Genomic DNA, 24,858 nt, shown 5'->3' with positions numbered 1-24,858 from the left:
CCTGGAGAAGAGAAAGCTTCAGGGTGACCCAACTGTAGCCATGCAGTACCTGAAGGGAATCTACAAGAAAGATGGAGACTTTTGAAAAGGGCATAGAGTGACAGGACAAGGGGGCTTCAAATTGGAAGAAAGTAGGTTTAGATTAGTTGTTAGGAAGAAATTCTTAACTGTGAGGGTAGTGAGACAGTGGAAAATGCTGCCCAGAGAAATCGGGGATGCCCCATCCACAAGATGGAGTTAATTTTCCCCACAGCACCCCCATAGTGCTAGTAAGTATAAGTGCAGTAGGCTTACAGCAGTAGGCTTACAGCAACCAACGGTGGGCTGAAGCCCTGCTTCCTGGGAGGTGGCTGGATCACCTGCTGATGGGAAATAGAGAATAAAATTTTTGAGATGTTTTTACCTTTGCCTGCACACACGGGATCTTTGCAATTTAGATTAGATATTAGGAAGAAAATTAATTATTCCAAGACAATGAGAGAGACAATTTAATAATCTTGCTGGAGCTATTGACTGACATTTTATGTTGTTTTCAGTAAAGAATCACACTTTACATAAGAATTCCAAGTGTTTTTCTTTCACAGGATTTGAAAGGATTTCACAAATCATACCAGAAAAACTGCTCCTCTGTTGGCTGCTGCTGCACTTCCTCCTTTACTCTCCTCGTACTGATAGGAAGAATGGAATCTCCACCCACACAAGTTTTCAACCTACTTGTGCCTGAAGATTTAACTTCCTGCATAGTTACCAATACAGCCAAGGACTGAAGATATTTTAGCAGGAAAAATTCTCTGGCAAGTTTCTTTTTCCTTCATTTTTTTTAAATTTGCTGAGTGCCCAGCCACCAAACCAACATCTCACTCTGCCCGGCTGAATCTGTATGAAATTGCTGTGAGTAAACAAGAAAACTAAAGAAAATAGTCTAGCAATGTTTGCTGTTGGGATTGAAATGTCTTTTTTTTCTGGATGATATTTTTAGTTGAGATTATTTCTATAGCCTCCCCTTAAGCACAGCTTTCTTCTGACCAGACTCTGGAGCTCTGAAAATTATGCTTAAAAAATCTCCCTGGGAAAAATTCAGAAATTAATAACAAGTTATTGTAAAACAGATTGATTCACATAATTAAAGTCTAACAACCTTTAGTTAATGATCAATCTAGTTCAGGTTATTTACAGGTAACAAATTTCAAAATACAGCAAAGAGTTCCAAGAGTGCTAAGATCCAGGAACTAAACACAGAAAAGGTCTGCAAGTATTTTTGTAAGTATAAGGCACAAAGGGTGTTGGCAGGCGTTTCTGTTTATTTTCTTCACAGGGGAAGGGTTAGGTCCTGTATGCTGATTTCATTACCTGCTGTTATTCTCTGCCTTCTTTTGAATCACACCTCTGATTACTTTTTTTTTGCCTTTAGAAGTCCTCATACCGACCATCAGAATTTTACATAAATGTGTTTGATATAAGAATAATGACTTTCTTCTTTTCTTGTATCTGAGTAAACAGAGTGCTTTTTAGAGATGCAGAAAACTACCACGAGCAATACACCATGTATTTCTGAAAATGAGATCCTGCTTTAAGGAGTCTTTATATGGATCCAGATAGGCCAAATCATGGCCAAAGAAATAAGAGGACATAGAATTTGGTCAATAAGAGAGACCTCAAAATGAGTAAATTCAGATTTTTTTTCAGAGCAGCCATGTTAATTCTAAGCCTTTCTTCACACAGTTCTCATTTGCCATGGATAAAATGAAAGATTTGAGTCTGGAAGAGAAAATGATTCAACCTGAGTTATTTGAAGTGGATGGTGTTCCCCTCACACAACCAATTGCCAGCATTTGGGACCAAGTGTGCAAGTTCAAAGCCAGGCCTGATGATGTGCTCATCGCAACCTATGCAAAAGCAGGTTGGTGTGGGTAGGAAACAGAATAGAAAAGTTTGGCATAGTGATTATTGTTGGGATTGGGATATATGTTTTTTCTATTGTGACTGATATTTGTTTAACTCCAAACAAGACATATTTTAAACACATGAAGCTGTGCCAGCTGTGACTAGTAACTCCTGTCTTCTTTGGCAGATGCAACAACTATCTGTTACTACTTAAGTACAAATGGCCAAAATCTAATGACCAATCTAATGATCTAAATTTTACCTTTAATTGAGATTATCTACATTTATATTAGTGGTAACAATAGGAGTTTTCCACCAATATGTAGTGATTTAACAATGCCTAGAAAAAAGTGACCATTACTAAGAAATAATAGAAACTAACTGTATGACTATGAAATATATTATGTATTTGGGGAATGATTTGTGTAAACTAGTAGTGATTTATGAAAATTGATTAATTCTTTAAAATAACCAAATTAATTTAATAATTTTGGCCAACAAAATCAAATACCACCATTAATATTAGCTATTTGACATTGTACTCAGTCACTGGACAATATTTGTTCTCTTCATCAAACCCTTTATACTCACTACACAAGAAAACAATGAATAACAAGCATCAATATTAATTCTATATGAATAAAAGCATGTGAAGTTTTGGAGATTCAGGAAAAGATATGGGAGAGTTTGATCATCATAAAAAATAATTATTTGAATTAGCAACAATTTTTAAGGCTTTTTTTTTTTTTTTTTGTGAGTAGGGGAAAAATGTTTTTAACAAAAAAACCCCACTGGTTTTGTAAAACCTGAAAGCTTTTGATTTACTACCTGTATACTAAAGGCAAAACCACATTATTTTATCCAGCTGGGATTAAAACCTTCCAGCCACTGAACTGAAAATAAATGAAGTTAGGATTCCATCTGACATTATGTCATATCTGTATAAGATGCACAACATAAGCATCTTAAGAAAGGCTGAATCTCCTGCCTAAATTGCTTTCCAATTTATCCCTTAGCCTGTTCTCTAGCTGACCTGCCACAGTACCTCAGAGGAGATGTGGTTGACACAGAGATGACAGCTATAAAAGAAAAGAGACACATGAGATACACTATACTGTAACTCTTACAAATGTTGCAGTCACTCAGGCAGATGAAATGTTGTACAGACCTTCATTAATGTATTTCAAATGGAAACTTTGCAAATACTGCCACTTTTTTATAATTTCAAACTGTGAGTGAAATTTTAACTCACTTGAAGTTAAAGTATTGCATTTTTTTACTCAAATTCAGTGTGAAAACAAAATTGAAATACCTGAATTTTTGTGAGGGATTAAAGGAGGGAGTTTTATTCCTCTGTAAATAATATTCTCCCAACAATAGTGAGTTTATCCCAGTGGTTTTTTTCAGTACTGGTGTGGGGACTTATTTCTTTAGGCAAGAAGAAGTCTGTCTAAAATAGAATTCCTGAACTGAGCTTTGAGAATTACCTTTATTGCTTAATTAGGCATTTTGCCTGTATTATACTCTTTTTCCATTTTGTCTATTATTTTCTATGCTATTCTTTCCCCCATTAACACAGAGTCCATCCTTCTGGCTTTCAGTTCCCTCGTAGAAGAAACTCTTGGCTATCCTGGAGGGAAACATCTAAACACTTGACATTTTCAGGTACCACATGGACGCAGGAGATAGTGGATATGGTTCAACAAAATGGAGATACTGAGAAGTGTAAACGTGAGACTACTTACAAACGCCAACCTTTCCTCGAGTGGTATTTGGCAGAGCCTCCGTCTGCACGTTACTCAGGTGAATATTATTTGTATTTTAAACAAAATGAAACAAAACAAGCACATAGTGCTGATGTCACAAGTTTTATGGAAAAGGTCCCACTACCTTTGTTCTTGAGCTAAGCACCATTTTGGGTATTAAGTACCAGTTCGGGTGCTTTGATGTAAATATTTAGTGCTACTCAGGGTGCTGCAAGGCTGGCAGAAAGGATTGCTTCAGGTGTTACTCAAGACCATGATGTTTTGGGGTGGTATCTGAAGCTGTGTTTGATACTACACAGTATCTAAACCAGCAGCAGATATGTATAAAATGGCAGCATGGGGGCAATTGAATGCCATTCTGTGATTACAGGCTGTAGGGAAGAGAAACGTATGTCATGGACTTGTTTCCAAAAGGTGCATAAGGTTTTCAGTGGTTTTGCTACTCTTTCAAGGAACTGCTGCTCAGCTCTAGGGTCTAGTCACCTAAACAAGCTATGGAACATTTGGGCAACCAGCAGGCTTCACTGACTTGCAGTTTCTTACAAAAGTCTCCCTCAGCAAGGGCTCCATTTTCACACAAATTGTTAAGTCAGACTCTTGCATCTGAAGCTAAAAATCTTGACTAGTTCTGCAGAAGTGCTAATTTTTCTGTTTTAAACTAGACTGTGTTGACACAGAGAGAGAAAAAAATGATAGATGACAGAGGATGATAGATGATGACAGGGAAAAAATTATGGAGGTCATGATAGATGTTTAAAAGGGAAAGGGGAGGAGATAACACATCTCCAAATATCACCAGATATTCCCAAGTAGTGCAATATATCCATAGCTACTGAAGATCCACTGTCATTCTCCTAGTTTCTCTTTATGTGCTATCCACAAAGTCTAGTCAGCCATCATATTCTTGTATCTTAGAAAGTAACTAAAATTTCATACCTGTAAGGTGGAAGGAGACCACTAAATATTGCAGAGGAAAAATTTGGTTGGATAAATAGAAATTGGTATTTATCATTATCCCTTGGAAATAAGGTATGGGCCCAAGAAAGCAAAAAGATATAAATCTTTTCTACTCGAATACACAGGTCAAATTTTCTCTAGAAACATTGAAGATGCTTATGTAATGTTGTATATGTCACCCTGCTAGTAAATGCTTTGGAGATGAATGATCAATGCAAGGTGAACTGCTGGAAAGTCACAGTCACAATCACATGTGTGAGCATAGGAAAGAAGTGCTAGTGCAATTTATAGAACAGCTTTTCATAATTAAACATCCCACAGGTCTGGAGTTAGCTGAAGCCATGCCATCTCCACGAACAATGAAAACTCATCTGCCCGTACAGCTGCTGCCTCCGTCCTTCTTGGAACAAAACTGTAAGGTAAGGCTGAAGAGCCCTATTCTACCTCACAGACAAAGAAAGTGACATAAACCAGGTAAGAATATGTTTTCCAGAATCTCTGGGAAATCAAAAGGTCTTTAAAAATATTTTTCCTTTAATGTGCAAAGTCTGTGGAAATCTAAAGTCACAACTAAGTTACCTGAGCTGGATTTTAGAAAATGGCAGCTTCAAAGCAAAACTTCTTAAATCTCTACTAGCAGGCTCTAAGAGAAAACTCCAGAAGATGCTCAATATCTATATTTGTATGTGCAAGTTAATTTCTTCCTCTCTCTGTTTTCATATTGATAAAGATAATCTATGTGGCAAGAAATGCAAAAGACAACCTGGTGTCATACTACCATTTCCACAGAATGAATAAAGGATTACCTGATCCAGGAACTTGGGAGGAGTTTGTGCAGAAATTCATGACTGGAAAAGGTGATTAACTGCAATCAGCTGTATAAGAGATTTTGATCATTTTAAGAATGCATGACATGGATTTTTTAATTTCAGTTATGGTTTGAAATCCTGTGCAGACACTGTGGAAGGATATCTGCTGAAGGTGTTTCAGTTATAATTTTCCTTCATTCACAGGTTTTTCTTATTACCTAAAGGATTAAATCTATCTTTATGCTCCCATTGTGGGAAAAAATAAAAACACTACTCTTTATTCTGGTATAATTCAGAAACACATATGACTATTTTCAGGCTTCATCTCTTCTCTCTGAGATTAAAATAAGCCATTTGAAAAGGAACAATGATTTAACTGGTTTTACTCTAACCTGATAAAATTTGAAATTTAAAAAAGAAGTGGAGAGTTAATTTTGCTAGAAATGTGCAGTCTGAATTTGAGATAAGGGAGTCTTTGTAGCTAAATTAAAGTAAATCAAGCATCTGAACAAAGACAGTTATTTAACTAAGGGCAGGCACCCCCAGAAGCTGATTCTTCCCTTTCTAAAAGAGGTGCTGATATCACAGGATATCCAAGAAACCAAACCTGGTCAAGTGGATGGCAGTTTACAGTTCGAGTCATTAAAGCTTCCTCAGGTCATTAATATTTTTGCCACTATGTAGGCCTAGAGATACCACTGTCTGCACCAGCAGGAGAGTCACATGTCCAAAGGAGACCTTATGCCTTGTGTTTGACCAGCTCAGTTTGGGAGCTATCTGTCCCAATGCAGACATATAGAACATATTTACTTCTGTCTTAGCTAATCATTTTGACACTTGCTTGAGAGAAGCAGGCATTTCTGATAGCATAGAAATATTAAAACCAGGTGTAATCATAGAATAATGCAAGCTGGAATGGATTTTTGTTGTCCATACATTCCAAACCCCTGCCCTGCTCAAAGTAGGGCCAACTAAGACAAGCCTTGTCCAGATGATTAAATGAATACTGGAAATGTGTGTTTCCATTGACTATAATGCATCTGCATTTGTTGCCCTCTAAAGTTACACATGAATTCTCTTCTAAGCATCCATAAACCTGAGGGATTAATAGCAAAAATGCTGTAATAAGCACAGAGCACAGCAGTGCTTATTATCACAGCCATACTGATTCAAAACCAGCTTGGAAATTCACAGGCACTGGTTAAGAGGCAAACTTGAGTGCCACATGTGTTAAAGACACAGTCAGCATTTATAGCTGCTGCTGCTGTTACTTCTTTTTCAGTCCTTTGGGGTTCCTGGTATGACCACGTAAAAGGATGGTGGAAGGCAAAAGATAAGCACCGTATACTCTATCTCTTCTATGAAGATATGAAGGAGGTAAAAAGCTGAACATATGTTTACAGTGCTCTGAAATCTGTAAGTCTAGAAGAGACTAACTACAAACACTACTTTTATATTATAATTCCAATATCAGCAAACTATACAATAACCCGATCTTCTCTGTGTGAGAATTGTAGCTCTCACACGATGTTTGATTTCTTTGCTTTTCCTAGCTCTGTGTCTTATCCCATGTAATTGTCTCTGCAGAATCCAAAGCGAGAAATTCAGAAGATTGCAAAGTTCCTGGAGAAGGATCTGAGTCAGGAGGTTCTAAACAAAATAGTCCACAATACCTCATTTGAGGTAATGAAGGAAAACCCCATGGCAAACTACACTAAAGACTTTCAAGGAATAATGGATCATTCCATTTCCCCATTCATGAGAAAAGGTACTGAAGTTTGCTACTGACATCAAATCTGTCTGGTTGTCATTCTGTTTTGAAATAAGCATTGAAGTACAAGTATTCAATAAGTTGTGGATAATGAGCTTCAGGAATTACTGGTAAATCAATATTTTCTCTTTTTTTTTGCTTTGCCGTTTCTTAGGGATAGTTGCAGACTGGAAGAATCATTTTACTGTGGCACAGAATGAGAAATTTGATGAAGATTATAAGAAGAAAATGTCTGATACCTCTCTTGTTTTTCGCATGGAATTGTAATAACTTGCAATTGAAATTTATGATCTTCAGCTTTTCCCATGTTATATATTTTGCTTTTCTTTCAAAAAATGCCAGTGTCCCTAAGATTCCAAGATCTTCATTTCACACATCACTGATTTTTCATTACTGGGAGAGTGTCCAAATTATGCCAAAGTTTAAGTCTCTCTCAAGAAAATAATTCAACACTTCTCAGTCACCCCTACCACAGTAACTTTCAGCATTAATAAAAATATTTCAGACATGCTGTGGGTTTTGATCTTTGTAAAACTGCAGTTGATATTGCTGGCATTTTCAAATCAAACTCTAACAGAAACTAGGAACCAACAAGAAAAAAGTTGTTAAAAGAATGTAACAGGTTGTATGAACATTAATCAATAAACAACAATATATAAATTTAAAGTTGGTCATGTACAAAGAGAGGAACAGAAGTGCACAAAGTAGAATAAATTTAATTTTCTCTCATTTTAAGTTGGACATAAGAAATGCTGTTGAAATGAAAGCAATATTTCCAAAACCACCAAACACCCATTACTTCCTTTAATAAAAATTGCTGAAGGGCTATGTAGAGGCATTTCTTTACAGTCTAGCTGTGGGCACAGTAGTCCTTATTGCATCTCACATTTGCCTTCTGAACTGGATATCATAGCATTCTCTAAAGATTTGGAAAATTCTGAAGGTTGGTATGAACCAGGTGGAGAGTCAGTGGTGCAAATGCTATCCCCCTCTTCACTGCTGTAAAAGTGTTCATCAGTTACTTCATTTCATTGCCTTCTCCTTTACCTTACTCTTAATCAAATATATAAACACATTGCTGAGGGCTCTTAGTTTCAATAGTACCTGGTAGATACTGGAACATAAAAACCAGTTCTGCTTTAGCATTTGTACCATAACTACAGCCTTGCTTTGAGCTTGTGCAAAATTAACTAAGGCAATTCATAACCCATTTAATTATAGGCAACTGTTACCAATCCACTTTTGGATTTAAAGTGCCATCATGGAGCTTGGCACATGAAAAAGGCCACAAAGATTTCCTGCTTAATTGAGTTTGCACTCTGAATATTAGAGGGAACAGAATGTAGATTACAGCAGCTAAAAGAAAGTACTGTCTTGTCACTGTTGAGGCGGTCACGACACAAAGTAGAGATATTAAGCAGTCTTCTGATGGCAACTCTTTATTACAGAAATGGCTGACCTTTCATACCCTTTGTAATTGTTTATACTTCTTCTACCCTAACTATTGGCCACAATAATTCAACATAACACCATTAGGGAAAAGTAACAATAATTTCAGCTAACTTTATTGTCCAGCTGCAAAGTTCCCTCCTTATCTTTCTTCAACTCCTCTCTTCTCTTGGTCTCCTTGGTAACAGCCTTGAAGAGAGCTGCTTATCAGCTTCTTCTTGCATCTCAGCTTCTTCTCGCTCCTTTAGCTAACAGGCCCACTGTTAGCCCCTTCCACAATGTCTTAGTCTCATTTAGTCTAGTTTAGTCAAGTTTAATACAAAAAAATGTTTGCTGGGGATATTTTCTCTTTGGCTCATGGAGAGTTAAAAGCTAAAAAGCTGTAGCAATACGAGCAAAGCTCATTTCAGGCTACTTATTTAATCCACATATTGCAGTCATTGATGCAGCCATAAAGGGCAGCTCATATCTAAAATGAATGCAGTCATAAAGGGCAGCAATACCTTGCATCAATTTGAAAACAAACAAAAAGTAGCCTGTTAAATGTAGGAGTTACTTTGTCCTGGCCCACAGTTCTCCCCAAAAATGCAGGAATCACTGAAACTGGAAGCATGTATTTACTACATTAGTGTAATTTTTTTAAAGACTTCAAGGTCCACAGATTCCTGCTCACAGACAAAGGATGTCTCAGTAAAATGACTACCCGAGAAAAAATTATCTGTCAGAGGCACTTCTGTTCATCACAGCAAGGCTAAATACCAGCTTGAGGAGCTTTCTGCTACTTGTTTGGGTTTTGTTTATGATTAACTTGATTTACTGTCTCACTAGTATGAAGAAAAGGTGTTGCCTGCTTTTTCAGATATTTCCAGTCTCTTGGGTTGCTCTATGAAACCACATGAGTCAGCACAGTTTGTCAATCTAATCCTCATTCAGTGCCACAAGAGATATCAGTAAATGGAAAACATGCTTAACTCAGTAGCTTGGTAACACTTTATGAGCAGTGCTGTACAAAAGGTCACTCTTCCCTTGAAATCTCAAAACTATCAGAAAAGCAAAATGCTGACAGTGGCTGAAGCCTTATTTGAAAAGGGAGTTGCATAGCAACTGCAAGGATAGAGGCACCTTATCATAAGGAACTAGTATAACATTGGAAAAATCACCTTTGTTCTCACTTCCTTAGGTAACTTTTCACCCAGCTGCAATTCAGCTGCCATACACAACAGATAAAAAGTACCACTGGTCAGACTGCAGTCCTAGAATACAAAAGGGGAGAAACAAACACTTGATGTGATGGCCACATAAAAAGTGGCTTTTCTTATGCTATTGATATTATCTTTCTATATATTCAAAGATGAGAATCTTAACTACTTTGACAAAATATAGCTGGCAGGTGGATAGAAAAGTGGGGACTTTCTGCTTTTTATGCCTTCTCAAGCCACCATAGCTGAGAGATCGACTTACGGATTCAATCATGATTTGCAAAATGTTCACTAGTGTAAAGCTACAGGGAGTAGTTTATTGTTACCAGTGAAAATTATTTGACCTGTAGTTATGAAGAAAATTTGGGAAAAAGGTCAATGGGTTGTATGCATCCCTCAAAGGTCATCGATTCTACCATGGTTTGGTGTCTCTTTTGACTGTATGTCAATAGAATTGTCCATATGCTTCTGGGCATATGCCTGGAGGGTGCCCTCATCTACAGTGCCTTTAACTTTGATATCTTTAGGTCTGACAGTTGCTATCTACAGAAGAGCTTTAAATTATGTGTTTGTATATGGAGATTTTTTTTACTAATACCAACAAAAGCTGGTAAGAGATTTAATATATTTTTATGTAAGATACTGTAAATCAATAAGCACCTGCAGAAGGAGATTGTATGTGTACAGCCAAATTATTTAAAATAATTTAAACTATTGTTACACTTCTGATGCAAACACATGACTCTGTTTACTGTGGCGATAAAACTGTACAGAAATATATTAGACATAAGTCCTAAAAATACATCCATGCTTAATTTTCATCCAGTTATCTAGATGCACAGTTTTACTAACCTTTTCAGATGCAACATCTTCAATGTCAGTTTAACAAGACTTGTGTCAGTTTAGCTAATGCAATCCCACAGCAACTTCTTTGATGCTGCTTGTTTCTTCTTTTAGAAGAAAGTGACCCTGCTGGGTTTTGATAGTTAAGAAACTTTGTTATTCATCTCTAAAAAATGTTTCAAGGTCAGTGTTGATTAATACATGTTAACCGTTCACGTGGTTCTGTTTTGCAGCTCTGCATTAAAAACTACCAAAACAAACCCTCCCATGGGAATGACTAAAGATTCCTGCTTCAATACAGACTGTTTAAAAGACATTGCTGTATTAATCCTAGAATAGTCATAACACCCCTTGAGCTTGGCTGTTAATACCAGCTGGGAAATGCACTTTACCTTCATATGGAATGCAACCATTTATGAAAGAGAATGAAAGAAGCACAGGGTCCCAAAAAAATCAAGAAAGAAACAGAGGAGAGGGCTGTTCTATCTTCCTAGCTAGCATTCAAAGACAGAGGGACACTGCTTTCCTTTCCAGTAATCTAACTGTAGATGATCTGCTTCCTACTTGAACTTAAAGTCTCTGTTCTCTGGTTAGGAAAATAGACCATGCACAGGAAGAAGATTTTATGTAATTTGTCCTATCCATACAGGATATGAATATCATACTTTATATTAATGGTTTACATCAACATGTTCACAAAGTGGTTTACCTTGACAACAAGGTTAATTATTAATTCTGGCATTTTCAGAAGTGCATTAATATATTTTAAGCCTGGACTGAAGCTTTCATTTCCCTCACATCCTCAATGAATGCTTCAAGGTCTGTCTCAGTGTAGGCTGTAGGTGAGCCTAGAGGCACACTGAGAGTGAGGGTTAAGCCCTTCGTACTTCTAAGATGCAGCCAAACTGTCCTGCCAGATTGAAAGTAATGGGCTAAGGCTGGATAACAAACAAGGTTCTGCCTGCCCTCCAGACCAAGCACTATGTAGGTAGATCAGGAAAGCCATAATTCAGCAGCACCCTGTGGTTAATGTCAAAGAAGCAAATTACTCATGGATTGTTTTGCAGGAGGGCTTTGGCACAGGCCGTTGCAAGGGCAGCTGGTATCTATCAGCTGTGTTTGCTCAAACTGCCTTCTGAACTGAAGGCTCACAGTCAAATTATATCCATCTACCATGACTGTGGAGACAGAGGCATCATATCGAAAGTAAGTTACACTGGATCCTGCTCTGGTACAGGCAATATAAGTTCAGGTAGAATCTTAGGACAGGCACCTAAAAATTAAGGTAACTATTTTTTTTTTTTTTATTTGTTAAAATTGGGCCTTTTGATTCACAGTAATTTGTTATATTACCAATAACACTCAGATACATTTGCTACTATCTCTGTGTGCAATTAAAGGTTTTTCATGTTCTGTTAACAGAACAGTCTTGTAGACAGACCTCATCCCAGGTATGAAAACAAGGTATGGTTCCTTGTGTGAGTTTTACATTAATCTATCAAAAGGCTTGTTGGCCTTTGCTGGTGAGAACACCAAACTACCCACCTCTGTTTCCTATTACAGTTTAAGACCAGAATTAAGGACTGTATATAGAATCTAATTTTTTAACACCTAACCAAATCCTTCACACACAAAATGATACTGAGATAAATAACTCCTTTTTCACTGTACCATTCCACTCCTGTGGGAACCTACTGAACCTTAACCCAATAAAATGGCCATAGTCAGCCAAATAATTTGTAGTTCATCTGCACAGGGGGTGTGCTTTAAGTTTCCAAACAGAGGAGAACAGTTAATATACTATAAATTCATATGTTGTTTTCCTTTATATTAACCTGGCATGTAAAAAAAACGCATAGAAGCAGCTCAAAGCAAGAACTCTGACTGGCCCGGCATGGGTCAAAACTAAGAGTCTGCAATCCTCAGAACTTGTTGCAAAGACATATTCTACAGTGGCAAGTATTTAAAGCATCTGCTCCTTTATGCTGAAAACACATTCCCCAGTAGCAAAATTACAGGCATTTTCTCATTCTGTGCTCTTCAGAAAATTCTTGCAGGTCTAATAATTCCAATGATAGTGAACAAGCATTTGTACCCTGCCTTGATGTAAGGGCTAATTACAGCCCTGTGGGACTTGGCTTCTCAACTAAAGCAGAATTGAAAATTTGCTATGCTCTGCCCCAACACATCTCATAAATCTCTTGGCAATCTTGTTTTACACAGACAATGCTATTTAAAAAGATGAATTAATTATCTTTTACAAAGATAATAAAATCATGGGATATATGGACTATGTAAATTATTCTTGTTTTTCTCACTTATCTTGTCTCAAATTAGCTGCACTTATTATTATGTATCAGCTTACTGTCTCCTTCTAGATAGGTAAGACAGAGTTCATAAATAGTTTAAAAAAACTTTATCAGTCTATTGCAGGTACAAATCTACATTTTTCCTCACAAATTTTAGAGCAACTTGCACTTTATTATAACAAACTGAAACAATCAACAGTAAAAATCCTCAATCTTTTTTCTTACAGTTTTTCTAGAAACTTTTTTAATTCTTCTACCATTCCCTAACCAGGATTCTTTGCAATTGCTGTTGCAATTCAGGACCAGAATGAAAGACTGTTAAGACAGTCTCAAATGTACAATATACCTAAACTCTGTTACATAAAATAGAGGAAGGGCTGAGTGGTCCCTACCCAGAATCAGATACAGAAAGCCTGCAATGAGTTAGCCAGTAGTTCGTTGTCTTCAGTACTAATACCTCTGAAAACTCTTTTGTGTCTGCTTTGGATGAGCTCCAAAATCAATTCCCTCGTAAGTTAAAAAATGAGATGACCCAAGACTTGGTACATAACACATATTGTCTGAAGATAGGCAGAAGGAACAAATTTGCATGAACCATTGTTTTCTCTGTGGTTTCCCAAAAGAGAAGGTTAGTTTACTACAGTGTTCTTCCCAAATATTCAAATTCAGTTGGAGGCTGACCTCAAAGCACACAGCCAGTATGGAATAGTTTGGGGTGAAAAGCTTCTGCTATGAAATGGTTTTGGAAGGACTCTGTCTCAAAAGGCTCTTCTTGAAATTGTGTGAAATCCTCATGTTAGATCAGAGGAACACAGGCATAGGTAACCAGTTCAGACTACCCCAATGTGAAAGGGGAAGGAAAGAATAAATCTGGTTCATGTCCTCTGAAGCTTCTAAAAAGTATAATAATGGAAGTAATGAAAAAACACTGTCATGCTGTTTGGTTAGGGACATCTGTCCCTTGCCAGCAACCTCTGTGAGCATGGAACCATGTGCTGCTACAGTTGTATAGCTGCATAGATAGATATATATGAATAAATATAATGGACAGTGAATGCCTTGGAGGCGGAAAAAATATTTTCTTAGGTATATGTGAAGAACCTTTCTGCTTTTTGTCACTATTTGCCATTTGAATTTTACAAGAAGAATGACAGTAAGCAGTCTTGAAAAAATGCAATTATTCTTCCAAGACAAGCATTTCAACAAATGACTCTCCCTTTTAAAAAAAATACATATTCTCTCATGACATTATAATTAATTTGGTGATATTCAGTATTCACCTAGTGAACCATAAACAGAATAATATGCCTAAATCGTTTTTCCCTGGCAACTTTTCATTAAAAATCAATTACTTATCATGAAATGTGAAAAATTATTCAGGCACTACCAAAGTGTATGGATGGTTACAATGAAAAATGTGTACCCTTTAAAGTAGGCATTGTTCCCCTCAAACACCTACTCAAACAGGCATAAAAGGTCTCTTTAAGAACATGTAATTGGGTTCTGCTATTTGCTCTGGTAGTCCTTCACATCCATTTTTTAATTTACAGAATCATGGAATTGTTAGGGTTGGAAGGGACCTCTGGTTATCATCTCATCCAACCCCCCTGCCAAGGCAGGGTCACCTACAGCAGGTGACAAAGAACGCATCCAGGTGGGGTTTGAATGTCTCCAGAGGGAGACTCCACAAGCCCCCTGTGCAGCTGTGTCAGTGCTCTGCCACCCTTAAGTAAAGAAGTTCTTCCTCATGTTGGGGTGAAACTTCTTGTGGTTTTATTTAAGGCCATTGTTCCTGGTCCTGTCGCTGGGCACTGGTGAAAAGTCTGGCACCATCCTACTGGCACCCGCCGCATTTATTTGATAAATAATTTAAATCACTTTGCGTTTCCATCGAGGTATTAAAAATCGGGTCTTAAATCGCTACGTTTCCGCCCGAGCACATCACTCTTCACCTCACACTCTCCTTACGGTGGCAGTGAGACGCGCGTGCAGCACTGCTTTGCCCTTAGGAGCCCTTCAGGAACAGGGAATAGCGGGGTGCACTCGTGTGGCATCCGTTCCCAACCCCCTTTCCCCGTTGTCTAAGGCGGAGAACACGAGGTCGGCAGCGATACCCACTTCCCAGCCCACGGCCCGCCCCAGGCTGGCTCAGCCGCCCAGGCAGCGGGCCCTGGGCGCAGCCCTGCCTGTCCCCCGGGGCGGCGCTCCGTGACGGACAGGCCGAGCCCGGCGAGCCCTGCGTGCCGGGATGACGGAGGCGGAAGCGGCTCGGGGAGGATGTAGCGGCGCTGGCAGCGGCTGTGGCGCCGCGATCTCCCCGCCCCTGCAGCCGGCCGGCCCCGCCATGGAGGTAACGCGGCGGGCGGCGCGGCTTGGACAGAGGGGCCCGGAGCCCTCGGGGTCACCGCAGCTGGGGCGGGGGCGGAGGGGGCGGTGCGTGACCTTGGCACGCAGCACGGGGGACAGGGGAAGGTGCGGACCAGCCCCTCCCACGGCGCGGTTCCTTTCCCTTCCCGCGGTGACGCGCGGAAAAGCCCGTGGGCCGTCCGGCGCCCTTTGCCGCCGCCTCGCAGCCCCCGCGGGTGGCGCAGCCCCGGCGGGCGGCAGCTGTGAGGGAGGCCGGGGGTGGGAAGGGGGGCCCTGCCGCTGCCCTGCGGAAATGCGAGCGCCGGTGCGGGCTGCAAGGGGCTTGTTTAGTCCTCCTCCTGCTTGGAAGGTGGGGACGTCGCCCTGTTGGCACGGGCTGGGGAGGGCGGGCAGCGCGGATCGAGGGGAGCGACGCTCGGGTGACACACGGCCAGCACCCACGGGCGAACAAGGGTTCCTTTTCCACTGAGGTGACCCGGTGTGTTAACAGAACGTCGACTGTGAAACACCTACCAACGCAAACAAATAAAACCACTGAAGTATCTGTAGCTAGTGTAGCTTTTATAAACACCAAGGCAAAGCCAAAGGCAGCGCTGAGGAATTTTAAGTTCACACATTAAATTAACTCTCCTGGTAGTGTCTGTGCTGCTCGCGTATCACATTCTAATAGAGGTTCAATGCCACTGTTGGTTGAAGCAATCACAAGTGTTTTGATGTGACTTGGTACACTTAGGGTTGGTGATGTCCAATAGTTGTACACTGCTCAGAAAATTGCTGTTCATGATGGCAAATAAAGCCACAGTTCACAGCAAAGACTAATATTTTGTATTTATGCTTTGGTTAGCCTTTCTAAGAGTATGTTAAGCTATTGCAAAAGTAAGGGGTAGATTGCTGTTAAAATACATAGAACACCTTGAAGTGTGGCATGGAAACCCCTTGGGGGTAAAGTAGGCTTGAAATAAAATCTAAAAAAAGAATGTATGTATGTGTGTGTGTATATATATATCGGTAAACTATGGAAGCATCCAGATTTCAGAATGGTGGACTAGAAACTGGGAGCCCAGGGCAAGGGGAATATCCCCCTGTCTACCCTGGGGTGCTCTGACTCCCCATGCAGGGTTGTATTGGGCTCAAAAGCATACTTAGCTGCTGGCTTACAGCTCGGATGCACCTAATCCATTAAAAGTTCAGGGGTTTTTGGTACCTTATCTTCCTCATTTTTCTTTTAACTCAAGTGGGTGAAGCTCTCTCCATGAGCAGCCTCTGGTTTCTGTTACCAGAACAGCAAAACTGGATGCATTGTTTTACACAGTATGTGATTGTGCTTTTGTATGTATTAGCTTAAAATAGTAAGGAGTAAAAGTATTGTGAGAAGAAAATTTGTCTGACCTTGCTATGGAAAGTGTCAGTATGGAAAGTGGTGAGCTGTCATTTTCTGAACCCTACATGCAGTTTGTTGTGCTGTCCAAGTGCTAAAATATTAGGAGTGTAAATGTTGGCAAAGTTTTACATGCTAAGAAAATCTGAAACTTTAACTTTATAGCTTTGTTTTTCCTAATGCTGTGCAGCACGTTTTTTTCTAATAAGTTTACTTTTGCCATCTTAAAAAACCCCCAAATACTTAGCATTGGTGTACATAGATGACGGTAACTGCCTTTGTCCTTGGTCTGTACTTGAACTCATATTTCTGAAGGTCTTTTTATTATCTGTATCACCTGTTCTGTCTAAATTATCAGTGATTGCCCATTCTCATAATGATCAGATCCAGTTTGGTTCTTCCTTAGTTTCTACTATAAGGGTTTTGATTTTTTTTGGCAGAATGAAGAGAGTAGCAGAATAAAAGTGAGGGTATGTGTGTATACATACACACCCCCCCACACACACACATATCTAGATATATAAAAATACAAATATTTATATATGCACCTCTTCATTTTTATACTCATGCACATATATGCAGTATGAAGAAAAAAGCAGGGTAAAGGTGAAGGCTTGGAAATGCTATTCCTAATATATTGGAAGAGTCTGTTCCCTTTTCCTTCGACATTTCTTTGTGTTCCTGATTATACATAAGCATATCCCATGTAAACCACTGTAAAGTAACAGTCTCCCAGGTTAGATCTGTGGAAGTTTACAGTAGAAGGCGTTTTGCATGTATTTTAGGGATAGGGAGCCCAGAATTTGCAGAGCCTTTTCAGATATGTTTGTCAGGCCAGCAATGCTAGTGGGAACTAGTATGTTAAAAAAAAAAAAAGGAAGAGAGGGGTTATAATTTGTCCAAATGAGCCCTGACTCTTCTGAGTCTTTTGGAATATATTTGATAGGCTAACAATTGTAGTGATAAGCCAGTGTGTTTAAGAAGGAAATAAAAAAAAATTAGGAGCTTATGTGGTTCAAAAGTTCCCAAAGTTTGATTTAACTGCAACTCCGATACAAGTTTTTTTGGGTGGTTTTTTTGTTGTTGTTTGGAGGGGGGAGGTTGTGTATTTGGTTGGTTCGGTTTTGTTTTGGTTTTTTTTGCTGTTGCTCTTGCTTTTTTTTTTTTTGATGTCTCTTTTAAGAACATGATAGTGAGTCATGCTTTTGAAACTGCTTGTAAATAAAATTAATTTGCAATACTGTATCAGCTCTACATGTCCATTCAGTAATGAAATCATAAGATCATACTGGTTTGGACATTGGGAGCTTTCTATTCTGCTGTTCTAATAATCACAGTAGATTTTTTTCTGTTGTTTCTGACTCATCCTACAAATACATATTGGTTTAAAAATTTTGTTTTACTTTTTTTCTTGTGCTTTTGCTATATTCAGTTCCTCTTTGTTTGGAGACTTTCAATTTGTTCTTTTGGTAGTCTTACACCAAAAAGTCTGTTACTGCAGATGGTACTTTATTTTGATAGATTGTACTTTATTGTACTTTACAGATTGGACTTTATTTTGTTGTAGGTTCAAGATGCTGGGCAAGAGATGGTGGCATCTTCTGGAACACCAGGATCAGGCAAATCCAAGGTAATCAGTCCTCACAAACCTAATTTATTTGGCTAGCAGTAGTTGCAAGGGTTAGCATGCAAGCTGTGACTACTAGGAAGACAAAGATATTTTTAACATTTCTTCTAGATAGGAAAAATTAACTTATAAACATTAAGATAAAGTGTTTTGGAAACCATGAGAAAAAAAAATATTTTTGTTATGTTCACTTCCTGTTATATTTGATAAATTATTAATGGCATCTAGTTTTGGCAGCAATCTGTTTCATAATGGACCCAGCCATCTTTGCATACATAGGAAGTAAATTTAACCAGTTACAATGTTAGGTCAGCATGCTATTTTCAAAATATTGCTCAAATTGTATTACTAAATTGTAATCCTTCCTAACTGAATTTTCCTAACTGATGCTGCCCAATTGTGTGCTTCAGAATTGTTTCAGAAATGTACAGAATGAGGAGTAGTTTCCGTTACTGTAATTGAAATAATAGAATTATTATTATAGAATAGAAATAATAGAATTATTCTTATCTGGATAACAGAACATCAGTAACTTGGACTGTTATTCTTCTTCAAAATGTTACTCTTCTTGCAGATGTATGGTAAGAGTTTCTTGTCCTAAGATTCAGCTTTTTTGGCAGTCAGATGCTAAAATGCCTTGTTTCTATTTCCCTCTGGGTTAGAGGAAACTGGTTTCTCTGATACATAATTTCTTTACAGCTGGACACATTGCCCAAAGAAGACCTCATCAAGTTTGCAAAAAAGCAAATGATGCTTATACAGAAAGTGAAGTCAAGATGTGCAGGTATCTTACTGGAAAGTGCAATTTCTGCCTTAATGCTTGGCACTACCTGACCTTTTCAAATATCACTGTGTGTTTTTGATAGGTAGATTTAAATTCTAAGCAAAAAATACTAGATTTTATTTTCCTTCAATTTTGCTATTTATGGTGGGAGGATAAGGACTGAAGTAATTTGATTAAGAAAGAGAAGAAAAGAAGCATTGCTTTTGTCGGGTATTAAATTAATTTTGGTCTGACAGTATGGCATGACGGAACAGTGTAGCTCGTGGAAAAGTTGAAGTGGGATTTGTCATTTTCTGTTCCTTCTATTGGTGCAGGTTGCTTTTCAGGAAGCAAATGGGAGGAGGAATGTCTCATATTTTTTTCCTCAATTAGTAGAGTGTAGTTTGTTGTAGAGTACAATGACTTCTTTAAGATACTTTGCTACTTTATATTTGATAATTTATTGCTTTAACAAGAAATTATAAAATATACCAAACAAAATTTTATGCTTAACACCTGAAAGTACCTGTAAATCTGTGCTCTCATGTGCTGTCCTTGTCCATTCTGCTGTCCCTTTTCTCCAGTGGTGCACTACTTGGACTGGTGTCACTCCCCCTTGTTTGGAATGACAGTTGTGCTGACTGCTGATAGCTGCCCTCTGAAACAATAAGGATACAGAAATGGGCTGTACCAGGCTTTTCCTCAGTGTGTTTATTCATAAGATCTTGCTGTTCTGCTTGCTGCCTATTTTTAGAGAAACAGTAGAAACTGAGTATCTTTCCTCTGATTTAAATTGACCATGAAATAGAAGGTATGATCTGTTGTCCTTCTATCCAAGCAAGGAAGTTTTGCTTCCTTAGGAAACCATGCTTGGTGTCAGGACTGGAGAAGTAGTACTGAATATTTGTTCTCCTTCTGTTAGTCCTGTCTGTCACTCAGTAACAAACAAAAGTTGATGAAGTAAAAGACGTCTCTGATTTGAAGTGTTGTCAGGCACAGGATTTACTAAACTTTGCTACTGTGATGCAGCATCAATACATACTGTCAAATTTCTTTACGTTTTAAGAACTGGAGAAAGAAATTGAAGAACTCAGATCTAAAGCAGCTGCTGCCGGAGCTGATGATATCATTCAGGTAGGAATATGTAATTGGTTTCTATTGTGTTATGTAAAGTTAGCTGAAATAAATCCACAGAAATAATTTGGTAAATAGTTAATAGCTTGAAAACCATTACTCAAATTGAGTGGAATCAATCTGCGGGAATCCAAGCCACTTCCTAAAACCTTTTTTTTTTCTTCTCCCCTCACATCCGTACTCCACTTGCCAGCAAACACTCTTGGTTCTGTGAGGAATAGTACAGAGTAGTACACTTTCTAGGCAGAACTTACCACAGCACTTCAGTACTTGAAGGGGGCTAATAAGATGGGATTTTCAGCAGGGCCTGTTGCAATTGAACAAGGGATAGTGGTTTTAAATGAAAAGAGGGTTGATTTAGGTTAGATATAAGGAAGATTTTTTTTACATAGAAGGCAGTGAAACATTGGAAAAGGTTGCTCAGAGAGGTGGTAGATTCCCCACCCCTGGAAATATTTAAGATCAGGTTGAATGGGTCTCTGAGCAACCTGATGGAGTTGAAGATGTCCCTGCTCACTACAGGGGGTTGGACTAGATGGCCTTTAAAGGTCCCCGCCCACCCAAACTATTCTGTGACTCTATGAATGTCCCCAGCAAGACTTTTCCTTGTGTGGCTGGTTAGACCAGCTTTAGTTTATTTTGGAGTGACCATTGCAGAAAGACTTGAGCCATTTAGAAAAGTTCTGAGACAGTCATTTGATGAGATTAGAAATACATAACTAAAATTGCATGTCACAAGAAATACTTTTAGGATGTTTTTCTCAAGATAAGGGTCATAGCATATGAAATCAAAAATTAGTAGTGAGGAGGAATTTCTTACTTACAGAATTGTTTTGAATAATTTGGATGGAGATTTCTTTTCTACAGAAAGGGAACTTCACCACCATCATCTGGTAATAAAAAATTAGCTGATCACAAGTGCAATTTTTAAAAGAACCCAAAATCATTGCTTTAGTCTACTTGTTTCATATCAGTTGTATTTGGGCTGAAAGCAATTTTTAAATTGCTGACTGATGTGTTTATTTGATAAAAAGTGTCATAATCTATATATGAGTTCCTACATTTTGCAGAAATCACTGTTTCCATTCTTCCTTCCTTGAGTGATCTTTCTCATTTAATATTAGGCTCTCACAGAAAGGCTGGATGTTGTGCTTCTGGAAAAAGCTGAAAGTCAGCAGAAGTGCATAGCTCTGAAAAAAGAAAACATTCAAATAAAGCAAGAAGCAGAGGTACTGAAATGATCCACGGAACATTACTGAAATATTTCAGAATTCTGTTTATTTTCTAGGTTTGCTTGTAGGGTATCTAATTTTAATCTTTTTCTTCACTTACCTGTGTTCAATCTCTTTAAAAAAATCTAAAAAAATATAAAGGCTATATATATTAAATTTATATATTTTCTCTGTACCCTCTAGTTTATAATAATAAACAAAAAAATCTTATATACACTGTCTAGATCCACAGCTGCAAGAATTCAGTTTGTGCATTAAAAGCCTACATAGGCTTTAATCAATCAGCTCTATCTTTCCATGGGAACACAAAGGTTTACAAGGTAAACCTTTAGATATTCATGTGAGTTTTAACTTTCATACTCATAAGAAGGAGCCTGCCAGCCAAGGCACCTATATTATATCAATAATCTCAATTAATGATAAAGTGAAGACTGAATTGCTTGCAATTGATGGATGTTGTTATATTCCAGACACCTGAATTTGATGCACTAAAAGTAATCTGATCTTTAATACATTATCAGGATAGTTGCTAAAGCTAAAGTCTATTGTGACCGTTTTGTGAAATTATGCTGGTAAACATGATCTAGGACTTAGTTTTCCTTTCTCATTTTGCAAATCTTCTTGTACTCTATGCAGTGTCTTCTGAATGGAGTTGTCCTAATAGAGTTAGATATTTAAAAGCTACAGCAGTTTTTAAAACTGTGGACTACTAGGTTTTCTAATTCATTATTGTAAACAGTTCACTTGGAAATTCTGTGTGCTAAATTACCAGTATTTAATAATTTCCTTGTTTGTTTAGGCTGCAGTGGCTAAAACAGAAGAATTGCAGAAGCAACTGGAACAAGCAAGAATTGACTCTCTGGAAGAAGTAAAAGCTCTGAAGAGTGAATTAGCAAATGCACAATGCAAGCACAATGAGGATTTAAAAAAGCTGAAGATGGAATTAGATGAACAAGTGAAGAAACAAATGGAGCTGGTGGAACAGGTTGAATGTTACAAAGATAGTCAAAAAGAAGTTAAAAGATTACAAGGTGATGTCCAAAGAATTAAATCTACTTATGAGGAGCAAATTTTGTGTCTGAACAAGCAGTTGGAAGCTGTGAATGAAGACAAAAACAAAGAAGTGACAAATCTGCAAGAAACTATTAAAAGCAACTCTCAGTGTTACCATAATGAAATAAAAAATCTGAATGAAGAGCTTAAAAAATTAAAAACTGCTCATCAGGAAGAGGTGTCAGAACTAATGCATCGTATTGAAATATCATCTAAAGAAAATGAAGAAAAGCAAAATCAAATAAATCAGTTACAGCACAATTTGACAGACAAAAATGCCAAGGATGAAATGTGTACTCAGACTGACCAGCGTGAATATGACTTGGAGCAGCTGAGAGAAGTCTTACATAAAAATTTAGAAAACAAGAGAGATGTTGCAGATACACAAGAAGAACCTTGTGTAAAAACAAAAATGGAGGAAAAAGTTAGGTACCTGGAGCACAGTTTAGAAGAACTCCAGTCCCAGCATAGTATATTAAAAGACGAGCTAACTTATATGAGCAATGTCAAGATAAAACTGGAAGAGGAAATCCATCGTATGAAGGATGAGTACTTGCATGAGCGGGAAGACTTGGATTTTAAGATAAATGAATTGCAGCTTACTAAAGAAGATTACTGCTGTGTAATTGAAAAACTAAAATTGGAGCTTCGAGCAGCAGGACAGCACTATGAAACTGCTGCAAAAGAGCACAAATTAGAGATTCAGACTCTGAAAGATCAACATCAGAGAGAAATTTCTGAATTAAATGAAACGTTATTATCTGGTTCTGAAAAAGAACAGATGGCATTAGTTTTTGAAACGCAGGAACTTAGAGAACAACTTGAAAAGCTAACTCAGGAGAAGGAAGAAGCAGTGTCCAGTTACAACAGCCTGAGAGAAACAATGGAAACTCTACAGGCTGAGCTAGGCGAATCTGCTGGAAAGATCAGCCAGGAGTTTGAATCAATGAAGCAACAGCAAGCTTCTGATGTCAGTCAACTGCAACAGAAACTCCGAGCTGCTTTCAATGAAAGGGATGTTCTTCTTGAAACTGTAAATCGCCTTCAGGAAGAAGTAGAAAAATTGTCATCTAATCAGATAGAGATAGAAGAACTTAAATGTAAAATCATTAGTCTTCAGGAGGACAATAGTGCAATGAGAAGTTCCATTGACCAGAAAGAGATTACTGTAAGAGAGCTGGAAGAGAAGATCGTTGCTCTTACTGATCAAAACAGGGATATTTTAAATGATGTAAAATGCTTGGGTGAAGAGAGAGAAACCCTTCAGGAAACGCGCAAGCAAGAACAAGTTAAAATTCAGGAACTTCAGCAAGAAGTAGATGTTGCTAACCAGTGTAATAATGACCTGAAACAAAAGGTAGAGGAATTAACAGAGAGACTGAACGAAGCTTTAGCTTCAAAGGGTGAAAATACTCAAATGCTAGAGCAGCTAGAAAAACAGATTGAATCTCTGTTACGTGATAAAGAACAGCTTTCATCTGAAGTGTACACTCTTCATGAGGAAAATAAGAAACTCAGTCAGGAAAAAGGTGAATTAAGTGAAGAGCTGGGAAGGACTACATCTGAAAAAGATAGTTGTTTATTATTGAAAGAGCAGTCTGAAAACTTAGAAAAGAAACTACAAATGATGACTGCAGAAAAAGACCATATATCAACATTTCTTGAAAAGGAACAAGTGCACACATCCCTTGTAAGAACACAGCTGTACCACCTACTTGAGAAAATGGGGTTCAGCATTTCAGATTCTAATGAAGAATATGATTCTCTTAACTTGTTAAAAATTGCAAATGAATGCTTGTCAAAAATTAAAGAAGAGCAGTGCCTTGCTCTACAAAAGGAGGAGGAAGTAATTAGTTTGCAGCGAGAGGTTGAAAGATTAGAGGAAGAAAATGCAGCTCAACATAGAGAACATACATCCCTGATTCAGGATTTTGAAAAAGAAAAAAACCTCTTGAGAGAAGAACTGGAAGGAGTATTGTCTGAAAAAGAAGCGCTTCAACACGATATCCAGGAGCTGAGGAATGCCAGTGAAAAAACAAGGATTGAAAATCAAGATCTTTTAGCTAATACTGAAGAAATTAGCCAAAAACTTGCTCTTTATGAAAGTCAAATACAAGAACTGCAAAAAGGACCTGAAAAACAAGACGACTTAAATTTCATTCTGGAACAAAAGGAAACTGAGCTTAGAAATGTGAAAGACGAACTGAGTTCTCTAAAGGTTATATTTTGTTATTGAAGTATAAAGACTAAACCTCTAAAGTCTTCAGAATTAAGGTTCAAAAAATACTTTCAATTCTCTCTTTTCTTGTTTTTTTCT

At 38.0% G+C, this 24,858-nt stretch overlaps 2 protein-coding genes across 3 annotated transcripts in view; both read left to right on the top strand.

The window, feature by feature from the left end:
- Positions 1–1,711: 1,711 nt before the first annotated feature.
- SULT1C4 (sulfotransferase family 1C member 4) lies at positions 1,712–7,696 on the top strand. Its single transcript, XM_068180277.1, has 7 exons — positions 1,712–1,900; positions 3,550–3,687; positions 4,929–5,026; positions 5,338–5,464; positions 6,699–6,793; positions 7,004–7,184; positions 7,342–7,696. The coding sequence occupies exons 1-7, from the start codon at positions 1,735–1,737 to the stop codon at positions 7,452–7,454; spliced, it is 918 nt and encodes a 305-aa protein (XP_068036378.1). The 5' UTR covers positions 1,712–1,734; the 3' UTR covers positions 7,455–7,696.
- Positions 7,697–15,181: 7,485 nt separating this feature from the next.
- GCC2 (GRIP and coiled-coil domain containing 2) overlaps positions 15,182–24,858 on the top strand; it is a 31,258-nt gene continuing 21,581 nt past the window's right edge. The window contains exons 1-6 of one of the 2 annotated variants that reach the window (XM_068180276.1): positions 15,182–15,337; positions 18,300–18,362; positions 19,059–19,143; positions 20,189–20,256; positions 21,381–21,485; positions 22,288–24,759. In XM_068180276.1, coding sequence (XP_068036377.1) covers positions 15,236–15,337; positions 18,300–18,362; positions 19,059–19,143; positions 20,189–20,256; positions 21,381–21,485; positions 22,288–24,759 — 2,895 coding nt within the window. In that variant the 5' untranslated portion in view covers positions 15,182–15,235. The remainder of the gene's footprint in view (positions 15,338–18,299; positions 18,363–19,058; positions 19,144–20,188; positions 20,257–21,380; positions 21,486–22,287; positions 24,760–24,858) is intronic. The other variant, XM_068180275.1, reaches the window with a different exon arrangement.

The sequence above is a fragment of the Anomalospiza imberbis genome, chromosome 2 (assembly GCF_031753505.1).
Source record: "Anomalospiza imberbis isolate Cuckoo-Finch-1a 21T00152 chromosome 2, ASM3175350v1, whole genome shotgun sequence".
Taxonomy (NCBI): Eukaryota; Metazoa; Chordata; class Aves; order Passeriformes; family Viduidae; genus Anomalospiza; species Anomalospiza imberbis.
The sequence above is the reverse complement of the archived record's forward strand: the minus strand, read 5'-3'. Positions and strand labels throughout refer to the sequence as shown.

Excerpts from the sequence above, each read along its gene's own strand:
- SULT1C4 (XM_068180277.1), top strand. The coding sequence starts at position 1,735 with ATGGATAAAATGAAAGATTTGAGTCTGGAAGAGAAAATGATTCAACCT. Across the intron at positions 6,794-7,003 it reads TCTATGAAGATATGAAGGAG|AATCCAAAGCGAGAAATTCA; the intron begins GTAAAAAGCTGA and ends TTGTCTCTGCAG. Across the intron at positions 7,185-7,341 it reads TTCCCCATTCATGAGAAAAG|GGATAGTTGCAGACTGGAAG; the intron begins GTACTGAAGTTT and ends GCCGTTTCTTAG.